Source organism: Pinus tabuliformis, chromosome 1_2, assembly GCF_031772625.1.
Source record: "Pinus tabuliformis cultivar Carrire ecotype Pingquan chromosome 1_2, CPIR1, whole genome shotgun sequence".
Classification (NCBI taxonomy): domain Eukaryota; kingdom Viridiplantae; phylum Streptophyta; class Pinopsida; order Pinales; family Pinaceae; genus Pinus; species Pinus tabuliformis.
The window spans coordinates 764,822,543-764,842,329 of record NC_142298.1 but is presented as its reverse complement, the minus strand read 5'-3'; the positions used below and the strand labels follow the sequence as shown (position 1 = coordinate 764,842,329).

Below are 19,787 nucleotides of genomic sequence, written 5' to 3'. Positions count from 1 at the left end.
GAGCTAAGGTGCTGAAGTCAAATGAAGGGCAGCAAAAGAGACATACAAGGATCTGTCTTCAAGGACATCAAAGCAGGTTGAAAGGATTAAAGGAGAAAGTATACAACAAGTAGGTCTACAACAGTCATGGAGTATCAACTTCAGTAATTACAGTCATGCACTCAACTCATGCTCAAGTTGATGGAGTATATGAGTGATCCTCACTTCTTGATCATTGAACTTTCTCCATTCCATAAAAGATAGTCTCAGTTATATATATGTATTGTAGAAGTAATCCAAGGAATACCTCTCACAATCCATGATTGCATCACTGTCTCAGTATAGTTATTACATCAAGGTAGTTTCGACGATGAGACAATCTATCTATACAATGCCACCCACAATTTAGTTATGTTAGTCATTGAAAAGTTTGGGCTCTCAATACATTGCCTCTCTACACAACATAGAAATCACTGTGTAGTTCCATAACAATATACTTGTCACGGTCTCGAATTATGTCTATGATTATGATCTCAATAGCATGGTGCTCGAATCAGAACATAATATCATGAACATGTCAAAAATATTTTGAAGTCAAAAGTACCTTAAAATGAATTGGGAAGGTCGTGAAGCGGTCTTGGTGATGTCAAGACCACTGATGTCATGGTGCTAGAAGGCCTCCAAGGAAGTCATGATGAAAGGATACTAATGATGGGCAGCTCAAGCAAAAGAAGCATCAAGGTAAAGATCTCCTATTCACACACCAAGTAAGTACCTTTCAATTTTATAATCAGATTTGATTAAATGGTTTCATGATTGCAAGGGGATTTATAAATCAGTTAGATAATCGAAATTCCTTGCATAGAATAAGGAGGATTTTCATAATCCTCATAGAAAAGAGAAATCATTGATATCTATGAAAATGTCTATGAAGGTCAAGCAGTGTTTGAATCCATAAAGGTCTATGAAGGTCAAGCATTGTTTGAATCCATCAAGAGATTCATAGGATTCATATGATATCACTCAAAAGTCCTCTCTTACCTAAATAGCAGAAGAGGAGACATAAAGAGACATATATGAAATGATAGATCTACTCTCGGAAATTAAAGTAAAGAAGGTCACTTAGACCTATAAAATAGTAAAGGTATCAAATAATGAAGGAATAACTTCATGAATAATGATGAAGGTAGTCATCATTGATGAGAAAGGTAATAAATATCGATGGACAAAGAAGGTTACCTCACCCGGCAATTTGTGGTATCTATACTAGATAAAGAAAGATGAGTTGCAGTCTAAAGTATTACATGATAAAATAATTCAACCATGTGCAGAAAGGAAAGGCAAGGTTGGTTCTCAATAAGTATAGTTAAGATTCAATACTATAGAAATATTTTGGAAGCTCATATCACTGAAATATGGAGGAAGCTAAAGATAAGGGCCAAGGAAAGAGGGAGTATCAAATCTCTCCTATGAGTAAGATAGTATCCATCACAAAAGGATCCTATCGTAAGCTTATATAACTTGTGTTATAAGATATGACAATGATAATAAGATGCATCATGGCATCATGAAAGCATTAGAAGCAAGAGATCGTGACATCACCATGGGAATCATGAAGGACAAAAAGTAGAAAATCTGCTACAGTCAAATATGAAGGATATACCTTTTGGGAATCTCATTGAACATAAAAGAAAAGAAAGATGTTATCCAAGATAAGGCTCATCATACATCAAGAAACATCTGACAGATGGGGATATGCAATATCCTCAAAGGTTCTTTGATGGAATCCTCATCGGAGGGTTCACTAATATAGAGAGGAAGTAAGTGTTTCATCAGGAACTCCAACTTATGGAATTCATGAGATAATGGTGTGATGACATGAAGCAGATCAAGGGATTGAAGATCTCTTCAATCAAGGAAGTTGTTGGAAGAAGCCTAGATGACCTAAAGGTAAAATGAGGTATGTATTCTTGTATTTAATATTATAATGTCATGTCATATGGTTGCAGGTTACAATGGATCATTACTTCTACCTTGAGAAGCATGATCAAGAGAAAAAGGATCTTCTCCTCTGAAATAATACAAGAAGACATAAGTCACACCAGATGAAATAAACATAATATGTCCTCATATGAAGTATGAGATAGATGACTAAGAAACTATAATCAAAATCTCCGGGAAATGGAATGTGTGAGGAAGGAAGATATCATGAGATATGCAACCATGATTACGGCAATCAACATCCAAAAGACCAAAAATATTTGACTAGGAAATCTCTCGGAAATATATGAAGATTCTGATGAAAGTGTGGAAAAAAAATTGAAGACCCTTGACAGTGGATATCTTTGGGAGATGTGTCAATACGTGTGCAAGATGTTGATGCCTACAATATGTCATGATAAAGATCCATCTCGTAAGGTATAATTTGATTTAATATGATGTTTTGTTTCTTGAATAATATCTCGATAATATAGGGCTACTTGAACAAGAGTTGTAAATACAAGTACAACTAGCATTCATGTGTTGGATGGAAGAAGCATGATGAGAAAGAAGTAGTCATACAATGAAGGTTCCAGATTTGAAAAAAATGCCACTTTCCATGAAGAAAGGAATGACATTATGAACTAAGGAGGAAAGTGATCGATGGTTGCTGCCCTACAAGGAAGAAGCTCAACTAAATTTCATGACATCAAGAAGAGAAGTTGATCAAGCAACTGAAGAACCCATGAAGAAGAAGTTGTTGATGCATAAAATAGTCCCTAGCTAAGAGGGAGCTCTAACAGGTCCTTGATCAAGAGGGAGTTTGAATTAGATCACCCATGATTACAAAGGAGTGACAATTTTGTTTTTACATTTCATGTGTCATGCACTAGATTAGGACTAACAACCATAAGTCTAGATGAAAACCATGAATGGAAATATAGACACATGATAGACACAAAATTTTTGTATTCACTTGGGAAGAAAGAATGGGAGGATTGGGTAATCATTTGGCATCTGATACTCTTTGAGGATGTGTAGGGCATCCAAGATAAGAGTAGGCAAGAGGACTGATATTCTTTGAGGGTTGGGAACCCAAGATAAGAATAGTCCTAGAAGATAATACTCAGTGAACACCCCGGTGCGTATGTACCTTGAGAGACAATGTTGAAGGTGTCTATAAATCATTGATCTCGCCAGCATTGTAGCTCGCGGTCTCATGGAGAGATGGAGTTGTTAGTCAAGGCCTTGAACTATGACAATGTTGATTGATATGATGCTATACAGATGGGATTACGAATTTGATTCTTCTTATGAGAAATAATTCAGATTGAAAATAACCAAGTACCATTGTAAATACCTCCCTAGTTAAGAGGGAGTGTTGAAGAAAAGGGTAACTAGGTTCAATATTTTTCAATGTAATTTTGATCTTTGTACTTGTCAAGAAAAAGAATTATTATTTTATAAATTATATGAATGAGTTTCTTGCTCATTCTATAGGTCTAGGAAAGTCAAAGAGTCAAAATCATATTGAAGAGTTCTTCTTGAGCATCTATGTAATAAACATGAGTCAACCTAGTGTCAAGCAGCCCTCCAAGACAAGCACCATCCTTCAAAGAAGAAACCTACAAACAAAGCAATGAAAAGACATCATGTCGGCTTGCAAAAATATATTAATGACTAAAGGATGACATGTCGGTTCACCTGGATAAGTCAGCTCAAACTAGAGACATAACCACTATATATACCTAGTTGGGGTATCTGCAAAAGACAAGAAGAAATCTCGGATAAGGCTCTGAAATTCTTGGATAGGTGTAGGATGGAATCTCAGATGGGTACAGGAAAAAATCTCGGATAGGTGCAGGATAGTAAGGTGCAGTCTCGGTGATAGTTACAATGAAGTCCTCGCATATCTCTTTGTTGTCTCAACATAGTCACAGGGTCACAGTAATGGTTTCGACCTTCATAAGGATCTCGGTGAAGTAGAGACACAGTCATCACTATAATCATGACATCAATCATGATCCTAATGCAAATGAAGATCTTGGTATTAATCCTAGTGAAGATAAGATGCAGATTTCGGTGCATTGGTGAAGACATGTTATGTAAGAGTGAAACTATGATTTCAGTGAAGGTAGAGCTATGATAAGACAGTCATGATCTCAGTGAATCTAGGAGCAGAGCTCATGGAGATCTCAGTGGTATGGTGAAGACTTTGGTGAAAGTGCAACAATGATGTTGCAGCAATAAAGATCTCAATAGTGCAACAATAATGATGATATCAGCAGTGAAAAGGAAGAAGAGTGGTGTCTTGGTCTTAGAGTGGCAGAGATGGTCAAGTGTCAAGGTCTTGGTGTTCGTCAATTGGAATATCTATAAGAATAATTACGTGCAGGATTTCCTCTCCAAGAGGGAGAGGTTTTGGCCCTGGCAGAATGCCAAATTCTTGAGTTCTTGTCTCTTTGTTTTGATAGCAGTTTGATGAAGTAAACACACACACACCAATAAGAAGAAGATCAAGCTAAGATAAATTGTAAAAAGCACTTCACAAATTGCTATCCAGTCTAGAAGAATCTTACTAATGCTAACTTCCCTAGATTCTTCAACATGAATGTGGGATCTCATGAAACAAATCGAAAGAAACCAAACCAGAGCTTCCAAAGGCCAAACCACCTCAACACTCAACCATTGATTCCACCTCACGGTCAGACATCACTAACCATCACCATATCGGTCTCTACCCAAGTTTTCCACGGCTCAAGAGCGTTTGTTCCAACCAAGGCTTCCAAGAATAGTAACTCAACCCACAACTACTGTCGAGGTCCAGAGTGTTTTTCCAACCAAGGTTTCCAAGACTAGTAACTCAACCCAAGTTGTTACAGGGATTCCAAAGCATTTGTCCAACCAAGGCTCTAGGAACTAGTAACTCAACCCACAACCATAAGGAACATGAGAACCAACCAGAAAAAAAGAGGAAAGAAACTCACAACACCATGTATATCCATGAAATGGCAAGGCTAGGCAAAACCATTGTCAGTCTAGGAAGTCCTCCATGCCAATGACATATCATAACCAAGAAACCACATGCATGTGCCATGCATGCCCAAACTAGATTGCATATCATATATGCAACTCAGTACCTCCAAGAAAAACTCACTATAACTACTGATACTGATGTCCTCTTTAACTTTCTTGCTTTTCCTTTGCCTTGAATCTTGCTCCAAATCCCAAGCATGCTACACTCCTCCAAGAGTGCTCCGAGAAAACTCAAAGTGTCTAAGAGTATGAGAGAGAGAGAGTAGAAAATATGATCTCCAAAATTGAACCAACTAAAAGCTACAAACTAATCCTCATAAGCCTTTTTATTAATGAGGCCTCTATTTTCTTCATTTTCCATTACTTTTCCTTCATTTTCCTCCTCACATGCAACCTGTGACCTTTCACCTCCTTTTTCTCCTATTTTCCATTATTTTCATAAATAAAATGTCAATTAATGCCATTTTTCCTTTTCAAAGCCTTTGCCATTTCCTTTTCCAATTTCCATAGCCATTAATTAATCACAAGTGATCCCCATCACTATGTTTGACCAACATTTAGCTTGGAATGCATGTCTCATGACCTTGGTTATTACTTTTCCTTTATTAAATTTATTACTTGGATTTTTGACCAGGGTTGTTACAGTCACGTGGTTGGTGACATAGCTATGACTTAGGTAGCCACGTGGGTTCCATGTGGCAAGTAAGATGATGTGGCAAAACTTGATAGGCCAAATTTTAATCGACCATATCTGTTGATCTAGGAGCTGAATCGAGGCAACTTTTATATCGTTGGAAAGGTTTTGAGGAGATGAACACAGCATTGTTATCCATGTTAAGTTATGTGAAATTTGGAAAAGGTTGAAAAAAAATAGACCCCATTTCCATAAATGGACTTTAGAGTTCGTGTCACCAGAGTAACTGCCTCATTCTATCCTTGGTAACGGATAGGTATAGTTGGGGGTATTTTACAAAACCTATGCCATGGGAACATGGAGAGGTATGCTGACATGACTATCCACACTTAGTGTATCTCTTATTTGCACCCATTTATTTGGGAGCCTCTTATTTCACCATTGTAATTGGCTAGTTAAAGTTATGACCTAGAAAAACTAGACAATAGTGCAAAACCCTAAGAGAGCTTACCTTACCCCAAAGAACCCTTAGGCCCACAAAGACTAGAGGATAGAGGAAAAAGCTAAAGCCATAGAGGAACGATGAGGACAATCTGTTCACTAGCCCAAACACCCAAGCTATAAAGGAATGATGGGGAGAAGCTAGTCACTAGTCCAAAAACCCAAACTAACATAACTTACTCAAAGACCAATATGATGATTAGAACCAAAGATAGATGAGCATAGCCAACCACTAGTCACCCATAAAATGGTAAGAACAAAGATAAATAAGCTCAAACGACAAACAACATTAATTAGCTACAAACCAAATGGAATTTTGAGACTTTGAGTGATACCTAGAGTTTACATACCCCTGTAGTACCTCCTATTTAGCTGAATTTATCTGCAAATTCGCATGATTTCCAATGTATGAGCCATGATGTTCTATGCCATCCTATTTCATGCAAATAGGTTGTCCATTAACATTTGGCACATGCCTAGACCACCTTTGCACACTCAGTGATGAATGTAAAGGTCTTTTCAAAGGGACAATCAGACATTTGAAATATTATTCCATTACAACATCGCCTTTGCACGCCGCAACCAACTCGTCCTACAGACCCATAACAACAACCTAATATGGGGGTTAAACAATTGTGAATATGTATTATACATCTTGTGTGGGCCTAATGGTTAAAAACATATGTTTCCTCATACGAGATCAGATGTTCAAAACCAGAGGGAGGTAGAGTATGTACACCTATGTAGAATTAGTAGCAACTTAGTTGTCAAGTCATTCTGCAAAGGCAAATAAGGGGGTATCATACCTAAAGGCATTTTGCAAAGGCAAGTCTGTTGTCCCATAAACAAGGCGGTCGTGTACCCCAATTTGGTATATGGCTTGACCATGACCTTAAAATTAGATCATTATTATTATAAAACTCGTTGTAGACCTCTAACAACCATCTGATCCATAACATTAAACAACTATAACTATGTATTATAAAATTATATTTTCATGGATTTTGTTATATTTTAATTAAATTGAAAAATTTAATCAAAACTTATAAGAACATGATCTAATATGTTCAAATGGTCATTTTCATAAGACTTCATGTGAGAATATTAATCATTAGAGAAATTTTGAGGTCCAAAATGGACCTCCTAAGGAATATTATAAAATAATAGTGGAAATAATAAAATAAGATTATATTAAGGATACTTTTAGTAGTAATCACATAGAAGAAGTTTTGCCGATGTGTTTTGAACCATCCAGTGTGGTCCATCGTTAGGACAAGATGAAGAGGCAGATCTTAGCATCAGATTAAATAGAGAGCAATGTAGATACCCTTAATAATGTTAATGACTATAATAAACAACTAGTTTTTCAAAAATAATATTTTAATATATAGCACCAATTACTAATACAAAATTATATTAAATCAAATCAAATATTAATTTATGGTTTGATATATAGTTACAAAATTAGATTAAAATAAGAATTAAAATTTCAAAGAAGATTATATTACCTCCTCAATTTTTGGAGGGAACAAAGAAAAACTTTTTTTCAACTTGTATTTTCAACTTATCTCCCTACGAATATACTAAAATTTAGAATGAGAGCACTTGTGGGATACATACTTTAATTTTTTATTCAAGTAGTACCCATGTTGCATATATTAGAGAAATTTTGAGGTCTAAAATGAGCCTCCTAATAAAAATGTAGAACCAAAAATAACTTTATAAGAACCAATAGGATTCAAGATGATGATGTCAACCATGGGGAATGATTCACCATTTTTGGAGTAAAAAGGTAAAAGGATTAAAACATAATAAAATAATAGAACTACTTTTTCAACTCGTATTTTCAACTTATCTCCCTAAGGTTTTACTCAAATTTCGAGCAGAAGTACTCATTTAATGAAAACTTTAATTAATCATCCAAGGAGTACTCATGTTGCATACTTTTAACAGACCATGCTACATGAAAAATGATAAATACATTCGAAAACGTGATTGTAATCACATTTTTCATGTATTTTTCATTTTTTATGTAGTAGGGTTTGTCGAAAGTATGCAACATGGGTACTTCTTGGATGAGGAATCAAGTTATACATCAAACAAGTGTTCCCGCTCGAAATTTGAATAAACCCATTGGGAGATACGCTGAAAATACGAGTTAAAAAATAGTTTTTTCTTTTTCCCTTCTAAAATTTGATGATATAATCTAATCTTATTTTATTATTTCCACTATTATTTTATAATTTCCTTAGGAGACCCATTTTAAACCTCAAAATTCCTCTAATGCTATGTGAACAATGTGAAATACATGAAAAACGTGATTGCAATCAAAGTTTTTCATGTATTTCACATTTTTTTCGCAATAGGGTCCATCGAAAGTATGCAACATGAGTACTCCTTGGATGCAAAATTAAATTCTGCATCCAACAAGTGCTCCCACACGAAATTTGAGTAAAATATTAGGGAGATAAGTTGAAAATATATATATATATATATACACACACATTTTTTTTTCTTTAATATTTTTACCTTTTTACTCCAAAAATAGTGAATCATCCTCCATAGTTGACATCATCACATTGGATCCTATTGGTTCTTATAAAGTTGATTTTTGTTGTACATTTTTGTTTTGAGGCCCATTTTTTACCTCAAAATTTCTTTAATGTACATCATTTAGGTTGTTAGATACTGAAATTCAATAGAAGATGTTAAGAAATTAAAGATAAATATGAAATTTAAATCCCTTATCCCATAAATAGGAGGTCTCATATACCAATTTGATGTCGGCTTGACCATAACTTTAAAATTAAATAACCAATTGGGTTTATCTCGGGTGGTTGGGAGGAATGATTGGGATCCTCCCCACTCAAGTTCAATTCCTATATGTAACATGATGAATTTTGATGTAATGGTTTCATGTAAACCTCTAACAACTATCAAACTCTTAGCATTAAAAAATTATAACTACGTATTATAAAATTAACATTTTAAAATTTCATAAATTTTGTTATATTTTAATTAAATTGAATTTGTAAAAGCATAATCTAATATGTTCAAACAATCATACGGAGAAGGCTTCATAGTAAAATCTTAATTTTAGGTGGGCTAGATACTAAAATTCAATAGAAGAGGCCCAAAAAGTAAAGATACAAAGAAAATCTAAATGATAACTTACAAATTTATGCAAATAGAATTGGGGATGTTACATATAGCATAAAGTGGTTTTGTGTGTCTATTTTGGGTTTTATCGAAAGAATAAAAACAAATTAGTTAAGTGAGAGATTTTTATCTATGCTTTTATTTTTTTCTCTCATCGGTTGATACATGAACTTCTCACATTGGAATTAAATCAGATGCAACATAATGTTTTTATGGTCTTATAAGATATGAGCATAGTTTTAAAAACTGATTGGTTTGAACTGAAAATTGGTTGGTTAGATAGACCCACGTTACAAACTAGTAGAAAAAATATGTTAGAGCATTGGTTTGTACTGGTTAGGTACCAAACCGGTACAAACTGGCCGATTTTATACCTAATCGGTATAAATAGGTCCTAATCAGTCAGTTCCAACCCTAATCCCCCTGATTAGATATCACACTTGTGGGGGAGTCCAGAAACCCATATGGCATTATTTCAGGTGGTTTTGAAGGAAACCTGAGATTGTTTTCCTTCTAAAATAACCCCCATTGGCCATAAAACCAACCCTCCCCCTCCTAGACCCTAAACCTAAACAAAACACCTAAGTCAACCCTAGCAATGCTCACAATCAATGGCAATGTTAAATTCTTAAAGTGAAAGTGTTCTTTTCTTTATATTTCATTTTCATCATTGTACTTGAATTTTTAACATTACTGTTGAATTGACTCAAGATGTTTGAGAGTGATATAGACTTCATTGGATTTCATATGGAGAAACTAGAATTTTAGATCTCAGTCAAAATCCAACAGACTTAATAGTTTTCAGGATTTAAGGATTTGGGGGATTGTGATGTTTTCATTTGATTATGTCATGGGTGAGCATATGGGATTGATATTTTATCAAGGGCATGAAGCCCTTTATGTACCTTGATGCTGGTGGTATTGATTGTTGAACTTTGATGATGTTGGTGGTATTCATTGTTGAACTTCTCTACCATAGCCTTAACAAAAATGTACCTTTCACTCAAAGAAAAACAATTGGTTAGGTATGATAACCCTTTTCTACCATATTATAAGGTTGAGGAGACGAACCCTTCGCTCAAACCAAAACCATTGGTTAGACATGTTAAACTTTTTCATTTTCTACCATATTCTAAGGTTGAGCAATCGAGCCCTCAAGACTTTGAGTTAGATGATATTTATCTAGCTCTTTTTGATGATCCCATTTCTAGCAGTAGTCAATCAATGATAAGTTTGACGAGTGACCATGTTGATCAATGAATTGCAGTAGGTCAGTGGTCCAATAATTTGTAATATTGTTTTTAAACTCTAGAGGACACTTAGAGATTCATTGTTTATGTGTTTCGATGTTGATACGTTTTGCACTTTATGACATTTTGATATATTCAATTTTACATAGTATATAGATGAACACACTTTTTTATTGGTTTGCAATCATAATTTTAAATCTTAAAAATATTTTTTTCATTAAAAATTAATTATTTGATATATATTTTTAAAGACTCGCTTATTGATACGGGCTAGATTTTTAAAACTATGGGGACAAATGAAAGTGTGTCTATGTAATTAAACAAAGGTGAAATAAAAGTGGAAAGACACTGAGAAAAATGTATCCAAGGTCGAGACATCAATAATTTTAAAAATAAGTTATATATAAAAAAGAGTAATTTTAAAATATTTTTGATATTCCACGGACTTGGAAAATCAATTATTTGATTTCACTTTCATAAGTTTCAGGAATTTTAAAAGATGGACGCGAGAAGTAAATTGTTTGATTTAGCTCATGTTCATGAGATTAGAAATATACAACAACTCAGATATCAAAACTATATTACAAGTTTAGGTTGAATTAAATATACATATTAGATTAAAAAGAAATTTATTCAAACAATTGGAAAATGTTATTATCATACTTAAATTTAAAACCTAGACATCCATAAAATTATATACACTTGGAATTACATCGAGAGTCACATACATTTTGAAAAAGGATCGTTGCGGTAAATTCTGAGGTTGACAATGTTGGAAGGAACTAGAATTAATTCCAACTACCCAGAACCAACATTCAACAGTGATTTTAATGCAGTTTATAGAAATTGTTGACAAAGGGGCAAGCTTCTTGAAGAAGCCACCGCCCGAATTGATATCCAGAAGTTTCTCCATCCTGTATAAATACCATTTTAACCAATGAATGGAAGAAAGGTGTGGAGTTCAAGTTATGTTCTGTGTTTGTGTGTTTGCGTCCCTGCTCTGTTTTTTAAATTCTAGAGAGATATTCCCCCCTATATTTTGGAAATCGGGGTGCCCTATAAAAATCATCATCTACGCGTGGTTGGTTTTCCACAATAGGAACCTCACTTGGTAAAATTTACAAAAATGGAATTGGCATGGGCTTGACGTCTGTCCACTGTGCATGGGAAACTCTTAATACAATCTGCATATTTTTTTCACCTGCCCTCAGGTGCTGCCCATATGGCAGAATATTGCAACACAATACGGTTTCGCCCACTGTTCTTTCTCTACAGTTACTGAAGCTTTCAAGAAATGGAGCAACATGAACAAAGAACGGAGAGCCATCCCCTTATTGGCCATTTGGGCCATATGGAAGTGGCGAAATGGCAGGATATTCAGTTCAAAGAAGGAATCAAACGTTTCTGTGGTTGCTTCTATTATATCACTTTACAGCTCCCTTGAATTGGATGGAAAGAATAAGATCACTTATGGAAGGAGTCTATCGTCAAAAACAACGAGATTTAGAAAGGGTAGAGATCCTCCGATGTTGTTGTCCGTGAACCCCCCATGCGCTTTCTTCGATGGCGCAACCCAACAAGGAATATGTGCATGCGGCGTTCTCATCAGAACTGCAATGGATCAGGTCATTGAAATCTACTGGAATGCAGGTTCGGGATCAAACAATAAAGCTGAAGCGGTGGCATTAACAGGACTCCTTTCCTTCTGCAACTTTCTTAATATTCCGAATTTGAAAATCTATGGAGATTCGAGGATAATCATTGATCATGTTTTGCAAAAGCACTACATAAAAAACTGTCACCTTGCTGGATGGTTGGACAGCATTGCAATGTTGTGGAATTGCAGGTGGGACTATTCCATTTCCCACATTGACAGGCTTCAAAAAAAGAAGTTGATTCACTATCTAAAATGGGCCTTACAGCACCCAAAGGCATACGGAGGGTGCAGATTAGAACGAACAGCGATTGCTTCTAGGTCCAGGATTTTTGTTTTCCGGATATATGATTCACAAAAAATGGTTTATTTCTGGTATGTTCTTTCTTTTTTGGCTTAACACATTGTTAAGGTATGCGCACTTCAAATTTTTGTAAGTCTTGAACTTCCTTTTGATTTCTATACTTTGCCCTCAAGTTACTATTTCTGGCATACAGGTTGTTTATGGAAAATACATTTTGTATGGCATATACTCGTCAGTTATATTCCTTCGGCAATATATCTGAGATTATGTATATGTATATTCAAATGAATACAATATATATAGTTTTTTCGTGTTGAAAAAAGCACAATTGTGGTCCGTAGCCTACAGTTATTAAAATTGTGCTTTTCTACTGTCGAATGCAATTTTAATGAAAGTTTGATGATCAATTTTCCGTTTTATTTAAAAAAAAGTTATCTGCCTAGAGTCAATGATTGTAATGCAATTCACTGATTAAATATCTAATATTTTTGTCATACAAAGTTTATTAACATAAACCTTATATTCACATTTACTCTAACTCTCCAAAAAGTTAAATACCCTTCAATTATTAAATTCTTGAACATAAACCTTGTTATCACATTTACTCTTAACTCTCCAAAGAGTTAAATACCCCTCAATTATTAAATTCCCTTTTTTAATTCTTTCAATGATGAAGTATCCAAATATCCAAATGAAACACAGCCATAGGCTTTTTGGAAATGCCAAAATCTCCAAATCAGGCAAAACTGTAGACACTGTGAGAATGATGTAAGCTTGCACCGGATTCTGTAGACATAGATCAGAAAAGCTGGTTGAAGATAGTGAAATGTATTTAAAGAAAACGTCATCAATCATTAAAGAAAAGGTCATGTCCAACTATATACACATTCAAATGGATAAGATCATCTAAGACACCAGCTCTCAGTGTACATGGCTTGTTCTTGCTAACTCATTATATACGCTATTTCTCAGTGCGTATGGTTTGTCTTTTTCACATTTTCAGTCCAGCTTTTGAAAACTTAACTGCCAGTTCTCGGTGTATGATTTTTTTTTTCACACACTTTGAGTTTTTAAACTAACCGAGCCAATAATTAGAGGGGCGGTCTCCTACAAAATTATTATTTTACATTGTTTAAACACATTTTTAATATATCAGTTTATATAATATTTCAAAATCCTTTTCATTATGCAATTTTGATAATTAATATTTATAGAAATTTATAATTTAATCAACTTATATTAATTTGTAAAAATTCAATTTTCTTTGTTATGAATATAATTTGTTATGAATATAATTTCTTACTTTTGCAAAATTAGATAAGTCATATTTTTTTTTTTGAGAATAACAAAAAGATTACATTATTGTTTTTTCTTAACTAATGGTTCATTATGTGGGAAACCAAATTAATAATAAAAATTCAAAATTTTTGCATTATTTGTTATTAAAGAAATTAATCTCTCACTTAAATTATAAAGACAATTAATTAGTTCCATAATCTATAATTTACTGTCACTAACAAAATATAACTAATACTGAAATTATAAAACAAAATACAGGGGAGATGATATCAACTTTCTTTTTGGCCCAGTTAGAAACTTTCATATCTAGCCTTTCAAATTTTCACCAACATTTCTGCCATGCCGATGCGTGTCACATCGTTCTATGAAGACTATACTAATGTGTGTTTTGATGCTAATAAAAGTTAACCACTATTGGTCTCCCTTTTAGTATGTTGATTAGGGATGAAATTGCTTAACTTATTTTTCCACTTCAAGGATTGCCTTGGCATAGTGAGCCATAGTCTGTTTTGGAGTAGTTTGGGATCGAGATCCATGACGAAGGCCGTGGAGGGGAGTCTGAGTCCATAAAGTAACTTGTTCTACCTCTTCTTCCACCTCTATGTCAGGTTCAAAGTCTCAGTCTAATCTTCAGAGATTATGGAGGAGTTAATCACATAAAAATAAAAATAAGGAGAGTGAGATTCAAAGTAAAGATATAATAAAACAATAAAAGAAAGTGTCATAAGAGCTAGAGAGCTTGAGGGGTAGACACATAAAGGATAGGGGTACATAAGTAGGTGGTCTAAGGGAGGGAAAAGGGAAAATTAGAGAAGGGGACAAAGGAGAGATGACCAGGAATAAAAGGAATAGTGACAAAGAATTTTTTAACAAGAGTTGTGAAAATAAAACTTGCAATTACTGGTAAGTTTAGTGGCCAGCACGACAATCAATTTTCTAAAAAAACAATTTGAAATTTACCACTAAATGGATATCAAAGTTAACTTGAGTCCAAAACTATGAATTATTTCTGATACAAATCTTGTCCCAGAAATATTGAAACCACAAAACACTGCTATAATTTTGCAGACTCAAAATATGCTTATTGCTAAGGACATCACTGCTAATAAAAACTCTTTAGTCTAATTTCCTAAAATACAGTTGTCACCCAAACTATATAACCAGCAGCTTCCAAAACCATTGCCAGGAAAAACAGTAAAAATGTAAAAGACACAAACCACAGCGAATTGAATTGCTAACAAGTTATAACCTCCCAGTTGTAATTTCCTTCCGTAATGAACCCAATGCTAACAACTTATAGCCTCCCAGTTGTAATATCCATCAGTAATGAACCCAATTTAAAATATGTTGTGTCCTCAACATTTTCCCGTCCTCTTACCATAATTCCTCCACTAACTAGTGGATCCCAATTGGATCATACTCAAAGTAGGCTTGAAAGTCCTTCCCTGATGTGGAGGTACTTCTATGGCAATAGAGTTACCTTGATTCATCTTGAAGCTTCATTCACACGACTGAACTTTTCCTTTCACCATCCAAAAGTGTTGTCGGATGCAGGTAGTGATCCATCTGGGCCATGTACAACGCCCTTCATAAAGATACAAGCCCTCATCCCCTTGACTCTATATGGGATGAATAAAATTATTAAAAACTAATTTTTATAATCAAAATTTTTGTTAATTTAACTATATGATCTAATTCTTCTGTATTTTAGTGTTTTGAGTTGAAATTTAATATAAAATTGTTATTTTTTATTATTTAAAATAAATTTTTAAATATATAAATAGATTTCAGGCTCCCAAGAATATTAGAAAATTATAAAAATCTAACTCAATTTTATAATTTTAACCAATTTTTATCTAACTTTTTTTTTCAGACAGAAAAAATCATCATAGATTTATATTAAGATAATATAAATATCTGCATTACATTGTTTCGAGACAGTGAGAGCTGTCCATAACCAACACAACGTATGGAACCGATTTGACCATTTCAGAGACAGAAAAGCCACACATGTATTCAAAAGTTTAGTTACTACACATTCTGAGAACAGGAATTAAAACACAATAAGTCACATTTCTATGGTGCTGAAGATCAATGAACTGGCTTTCTAAGCAATAGAAAGGAGTCACATTCCCTTGATACTGAAATCCTGAATAAGAAAGGAAGATCCATCATGGATAACTGTCAATGACCACAATCCCGGCTTCATAACAAGACCCTCCTTGGAGAGAGAGTCAGCCTGGACATTCCTGGAACGAGGAATATGCTGGAAAGACATCTGGTTCATGGTGTTTCGAAAAAACATGATTCTGCTTAGCCAACCAAGGAGATGTGGACTGCTAATGTGGCCATTCCCATTAACATGATCAATCAACGATTTTGAGTCACCATAAATTGAAATTTCTTGGATGCCTAAAAAGTCACAAAAAGCAAGCAGCCCAGAAAGGGCCCGGGCCTTGGCCATAGTGTTAGAACCATGCCCTCCATGCCAAAATAGAGAATATTGAAGGCTGTCGTCCATTACGATGTAAACTCCACAACCGCAGCTGTTGTATCGTTAAGCTCCATGAAGGCTGTCGTCCATTACGATGTAAACTCCACAACCGCAGCTGTTGTATCGTTAAGCTCCATCAAAGAAAGCTGCAGGTACTTGGAAAGAAGAGGCTTCCGGCACTTTCTTACAGTGTTTTTTTGTCTGAACATCGTCCTTATTGAACAAGTCATGGCATGCCAATATGGGATGCAGGATTGACTTGAGAGGTTCCTTTGAGTCTTGGAAGATTTGAGCATTTCTCCATTTCCAAAGAAACCAATAGGTTATGATAAACAAGGATCTCCAGGATAAACCGAAAAACAAGGATAGATCATACCAGATCTGGAGAGGCGGGACACATTGGAAGAACATATGTAGGTTTGTTTCCTCAGCACCAAGACACATGGCACATCTACTCGGACCTGCCAGCTTTTCCTTCAGAAGACTTCCCATGATAAATTCTTTAAACAAAAAAACAAAACATAAATAAACCCAAAAAAAATATGAAAAGGAAATTTTATAATTTTAACCAATTTTTACCCAAACTTTAAACGAACAAAAAAACAAAACATAAATAAACCAACAAAAATACGAAAAAGAAAGGAAGGAAGAAAGAGGTATACTAACCTGTGTGAAAATTTTCATTAATTTTTACAAAATTCCGAAAACATAATGCTTGACTCAAGATTTTCATTAACTAAAACAAATTTTGGAAATTATGTTCTTACACTGGTTAATTTCAGTGTCGACCATTCTCTGATTAGGTTTGAGCAAGGAACGGTTTTAACGGTGGGGTCTGAAGTACTTAATGCCCACATCATCTGGCTCAGATTGAGCGGCGGAACAGTATCAGTGTGGTCTCTCACAACACTTGGTTGATAAAGATGGACGAAAAGTGAGGGTTGGGTCCTCTCTGAATGGTTGTCATCTCAATGTCGGAGAAAATCGGTGGAGGAAGTGCTATCAATCCTCGTTGGTCCAACCACCCACGTCGTTCCCTTCTTCCGACTCCCTAGTCTCTTCTTCTTTTCGTGGATCCACACTCTATAAAAGCCCACGTCAGGCTTCTGTAAACACCAATGTTAGTCTGTCAGTTCTGAAATTACGACGAGCTTGGATAAGATTTTGCGTCAAGATGTCCAGAGGAGGACTCTCTATTGGTTTTCTAGGTTGTATTTTTCATGTTTTGGGGCTGTTATGGATAGTGGAACAGACTGTAGCAACACCCATTAGAGATGGTAAGAATTTAATGCATGTTTCCCTGTTTCTGAGATTACTAATACTAGATTGAATTGATGGATGAACTGTTGCCATAATGTATATATCCGCAGGTTTGTTGCCGAATGGGGACTTCGAGTACGCCCCGAAGCCCTCCGCCATGAACGGCACAGTGGTCATCGGCAAGAATTCTATTCCCTTCTGGCAGATCGGGGGCTTCGTGGAGTACATATCCTCCGGGCAAAAGCAAGGCGATATGCTGCTCATAGTTCCAAATGGAGTTCACGCTGCGAGGCTTGGAAACGAGGCACGACTGACCCAAAGAATCGAGGTAAAGAAAGGGTCCTACTATTCTCTCACCTTCAGCGTCGCTCGAACCTGCGCCCAAATGGAGACCTTGAATGTATCTGTTCCGCCAGACGCTGGGGAGCTGCCAATGCAGACGATTTATAGCAGCACGGGGTGGGATTCGTATGCATGGGCCTTCCGGGCGCCCGCCAAAATGGTGGATGTCATTGTTCACAATCCTGGCATGGATGACGATCCCGCCTGTGGTCCTCTCATCGACGACATCGCCATCAAGGAGCTCTTTCCCCCGCCCTACGTTGGGGGTAATTAATTTATCAAATCATTCATTAGTACTCCCATTTCTTTCAGAATATTCCAAAACCTAACGTGACATTGAGATTAGAAACACATAGCCATTGAACGAATAAAAGAGTCATATTTGTGTTAATGTACAGGTAACCTGGTGAGGAATGGAAATTTTGAAGAAGGCCCTTTAATCCTCCGCAACTCATCGTCGGGGGTCCTCCTGCCTCCCAACACCGACGACGACAATTCTCCACTACCAGGATGGAAGCTGGAGTCTCTCAAGGCCGTCAAATACATAGACGCCTTCCACTATTCCATTCCCCGAGGGAGGAGAGCGGTGGAGCTCCTGGCGGGCAAAGAGAGTGCTATTGTACAGTTGGTCACGACGGTGGCCGGGAAGGCGTACGCTCTGAGTTTCTTGGTGGGAGACGGGAACAACAAGTGCAATGGATCCATGATAGTCGAAGCGTTCGGGGGTCGGGAGACTGTCAAGGTTCCCTACGAATCGCAGGGCAGCGGAGGGTTCAAGATGGGCAAACTCACTTTCACGGCGACCTCTGCTAGGTCTCGCATTGCATTCTTCAGCACATACTATCACATGAGGAGTGATGACTTCAGCTCCTTGTGCGGTCCTGTGGTAGACGATGTCAAGCTCTTTCCTCTTTAGGCCAACTCTGCGATATTCCCGTCAGAGTCAGAGTCTCTGCTACTACTCATCTTCCAGTTCTCTGGATTCTAGCTACCTTTCTGATCTGAAGGCCTGTATAAAATTTACCAATAATATAGGCCACATTTATGTCTATGGTCATGCTGGTAAAGACCATCCCATCTTTACAATTAAGTTTGTATTAATTCCTCCCTCTTCATCTGGTTAAGAGTATTGGTTCTTATTTATGGCGACGTTGCCAGCGTCATAAATATCTGACCAACATTCATTCCACTCTGTTCTGCATTAAATTGTAGATGTTTTCTATCTCTTATTTTAATGAAATCAATAAATATCCGTCCATAAAAGTTTTTAAATTACAATGTATTTACATGTATATCACACTCTACATTGTGTCTGTCAAAATATTTTATAACAATAACTATATTAAAAAAAAAAAAAACTAATTAGCTTATTAAATTAATTATAAAATAAAAAGTACAATTATTATATAAACATTCATTTCATATAAATAATATGAAGATATATAGGTGCTAATTTTTTCCCCTGGAAATATGTTTAAGCATTATTTAAAATAATTATGTTAAAAGTGTGTTAAAGTATTATCTAAAATACTTTAGATCAAATTTAAATTATATTTAATATTATGATAATTGTGTTTTAAATCAAATATTTTTAAGGGAAGATATTTTTATTCCAGAAGTGGAATTGAAATGAATTGAATTTTATGATAATTTTGTTTTGGAAAAATGTTACGTTGTAAAATAAATATGGAATGTTATGTTAGGTTGTAAAATAAATATGATTTAATTACATAGTGGAATATTTAAAAAATATATATATTCAAAATATTTGGTAAGAAAATATATTATATTTTTAAGTTGTATTAAATAAAATATAAAGAGTATACTTATTTTAATTACAAATGAGTTTAATTTTAGATATTTTATTTATGAAAATATGAAATCCAAGTCACATA

The 19,787-nt window shown here is 35.2% G+C and overlaps 1 protein-coding gene across 1 annotated transcript; it reads left to right on the top strand.

The window, feature by feature from the left end:
- The first annotated feature begins 17,404 nt into the window (after positions 1-17,404).
- LOC149208068 (BIIDXI-like protein At5g11420) lies at positions 17,405-19,174 on the top strand. The gene is made up of 3 exons (XM_089393996.1): positions 17,405-17,567; positions 17,661-18,158; positions 18,291-19,174. The coding sequence occupies exons 1-3, from the start codon at positions 17,465-17,467 to the stop codon at positions 18,806-18,808; spliced, it is 1,119 nt and encodes a 372-aa protein (XP_089250122.1). The 5' UTR covers positions 17,405-17,464; the 3' UTR covers positions 18,809-19,174.
- The last annotated feature ends 613 nt before the right edge of the window (positions 19,175-19,787 follow it).

Bases quoted from the DNA above. Each gene is read 5' to 3' on its own strand.
- LOC149208068 (XM_089393996.1), top strand. From the start codon at position 17,465: ATGTCCAGAGGAGGACTCTCTATTGGTTTTCTAGGTTGTATTTTTCAT. The intron at 17,568-17,660 runs GTAAGAATTTAA...ATATATCCGCAG, and splicing joins AGCAACACCCATTAGAGATG to GTTTGTTGCCGAATGGGGAC. The intron at 18,159-18,290 runs GTAATTAATTTA...GTTAATGTACAG, and splicing joins TCCCCCGCCCTACGTTGGGG to GTAACCTGGTGAGGAATGGA.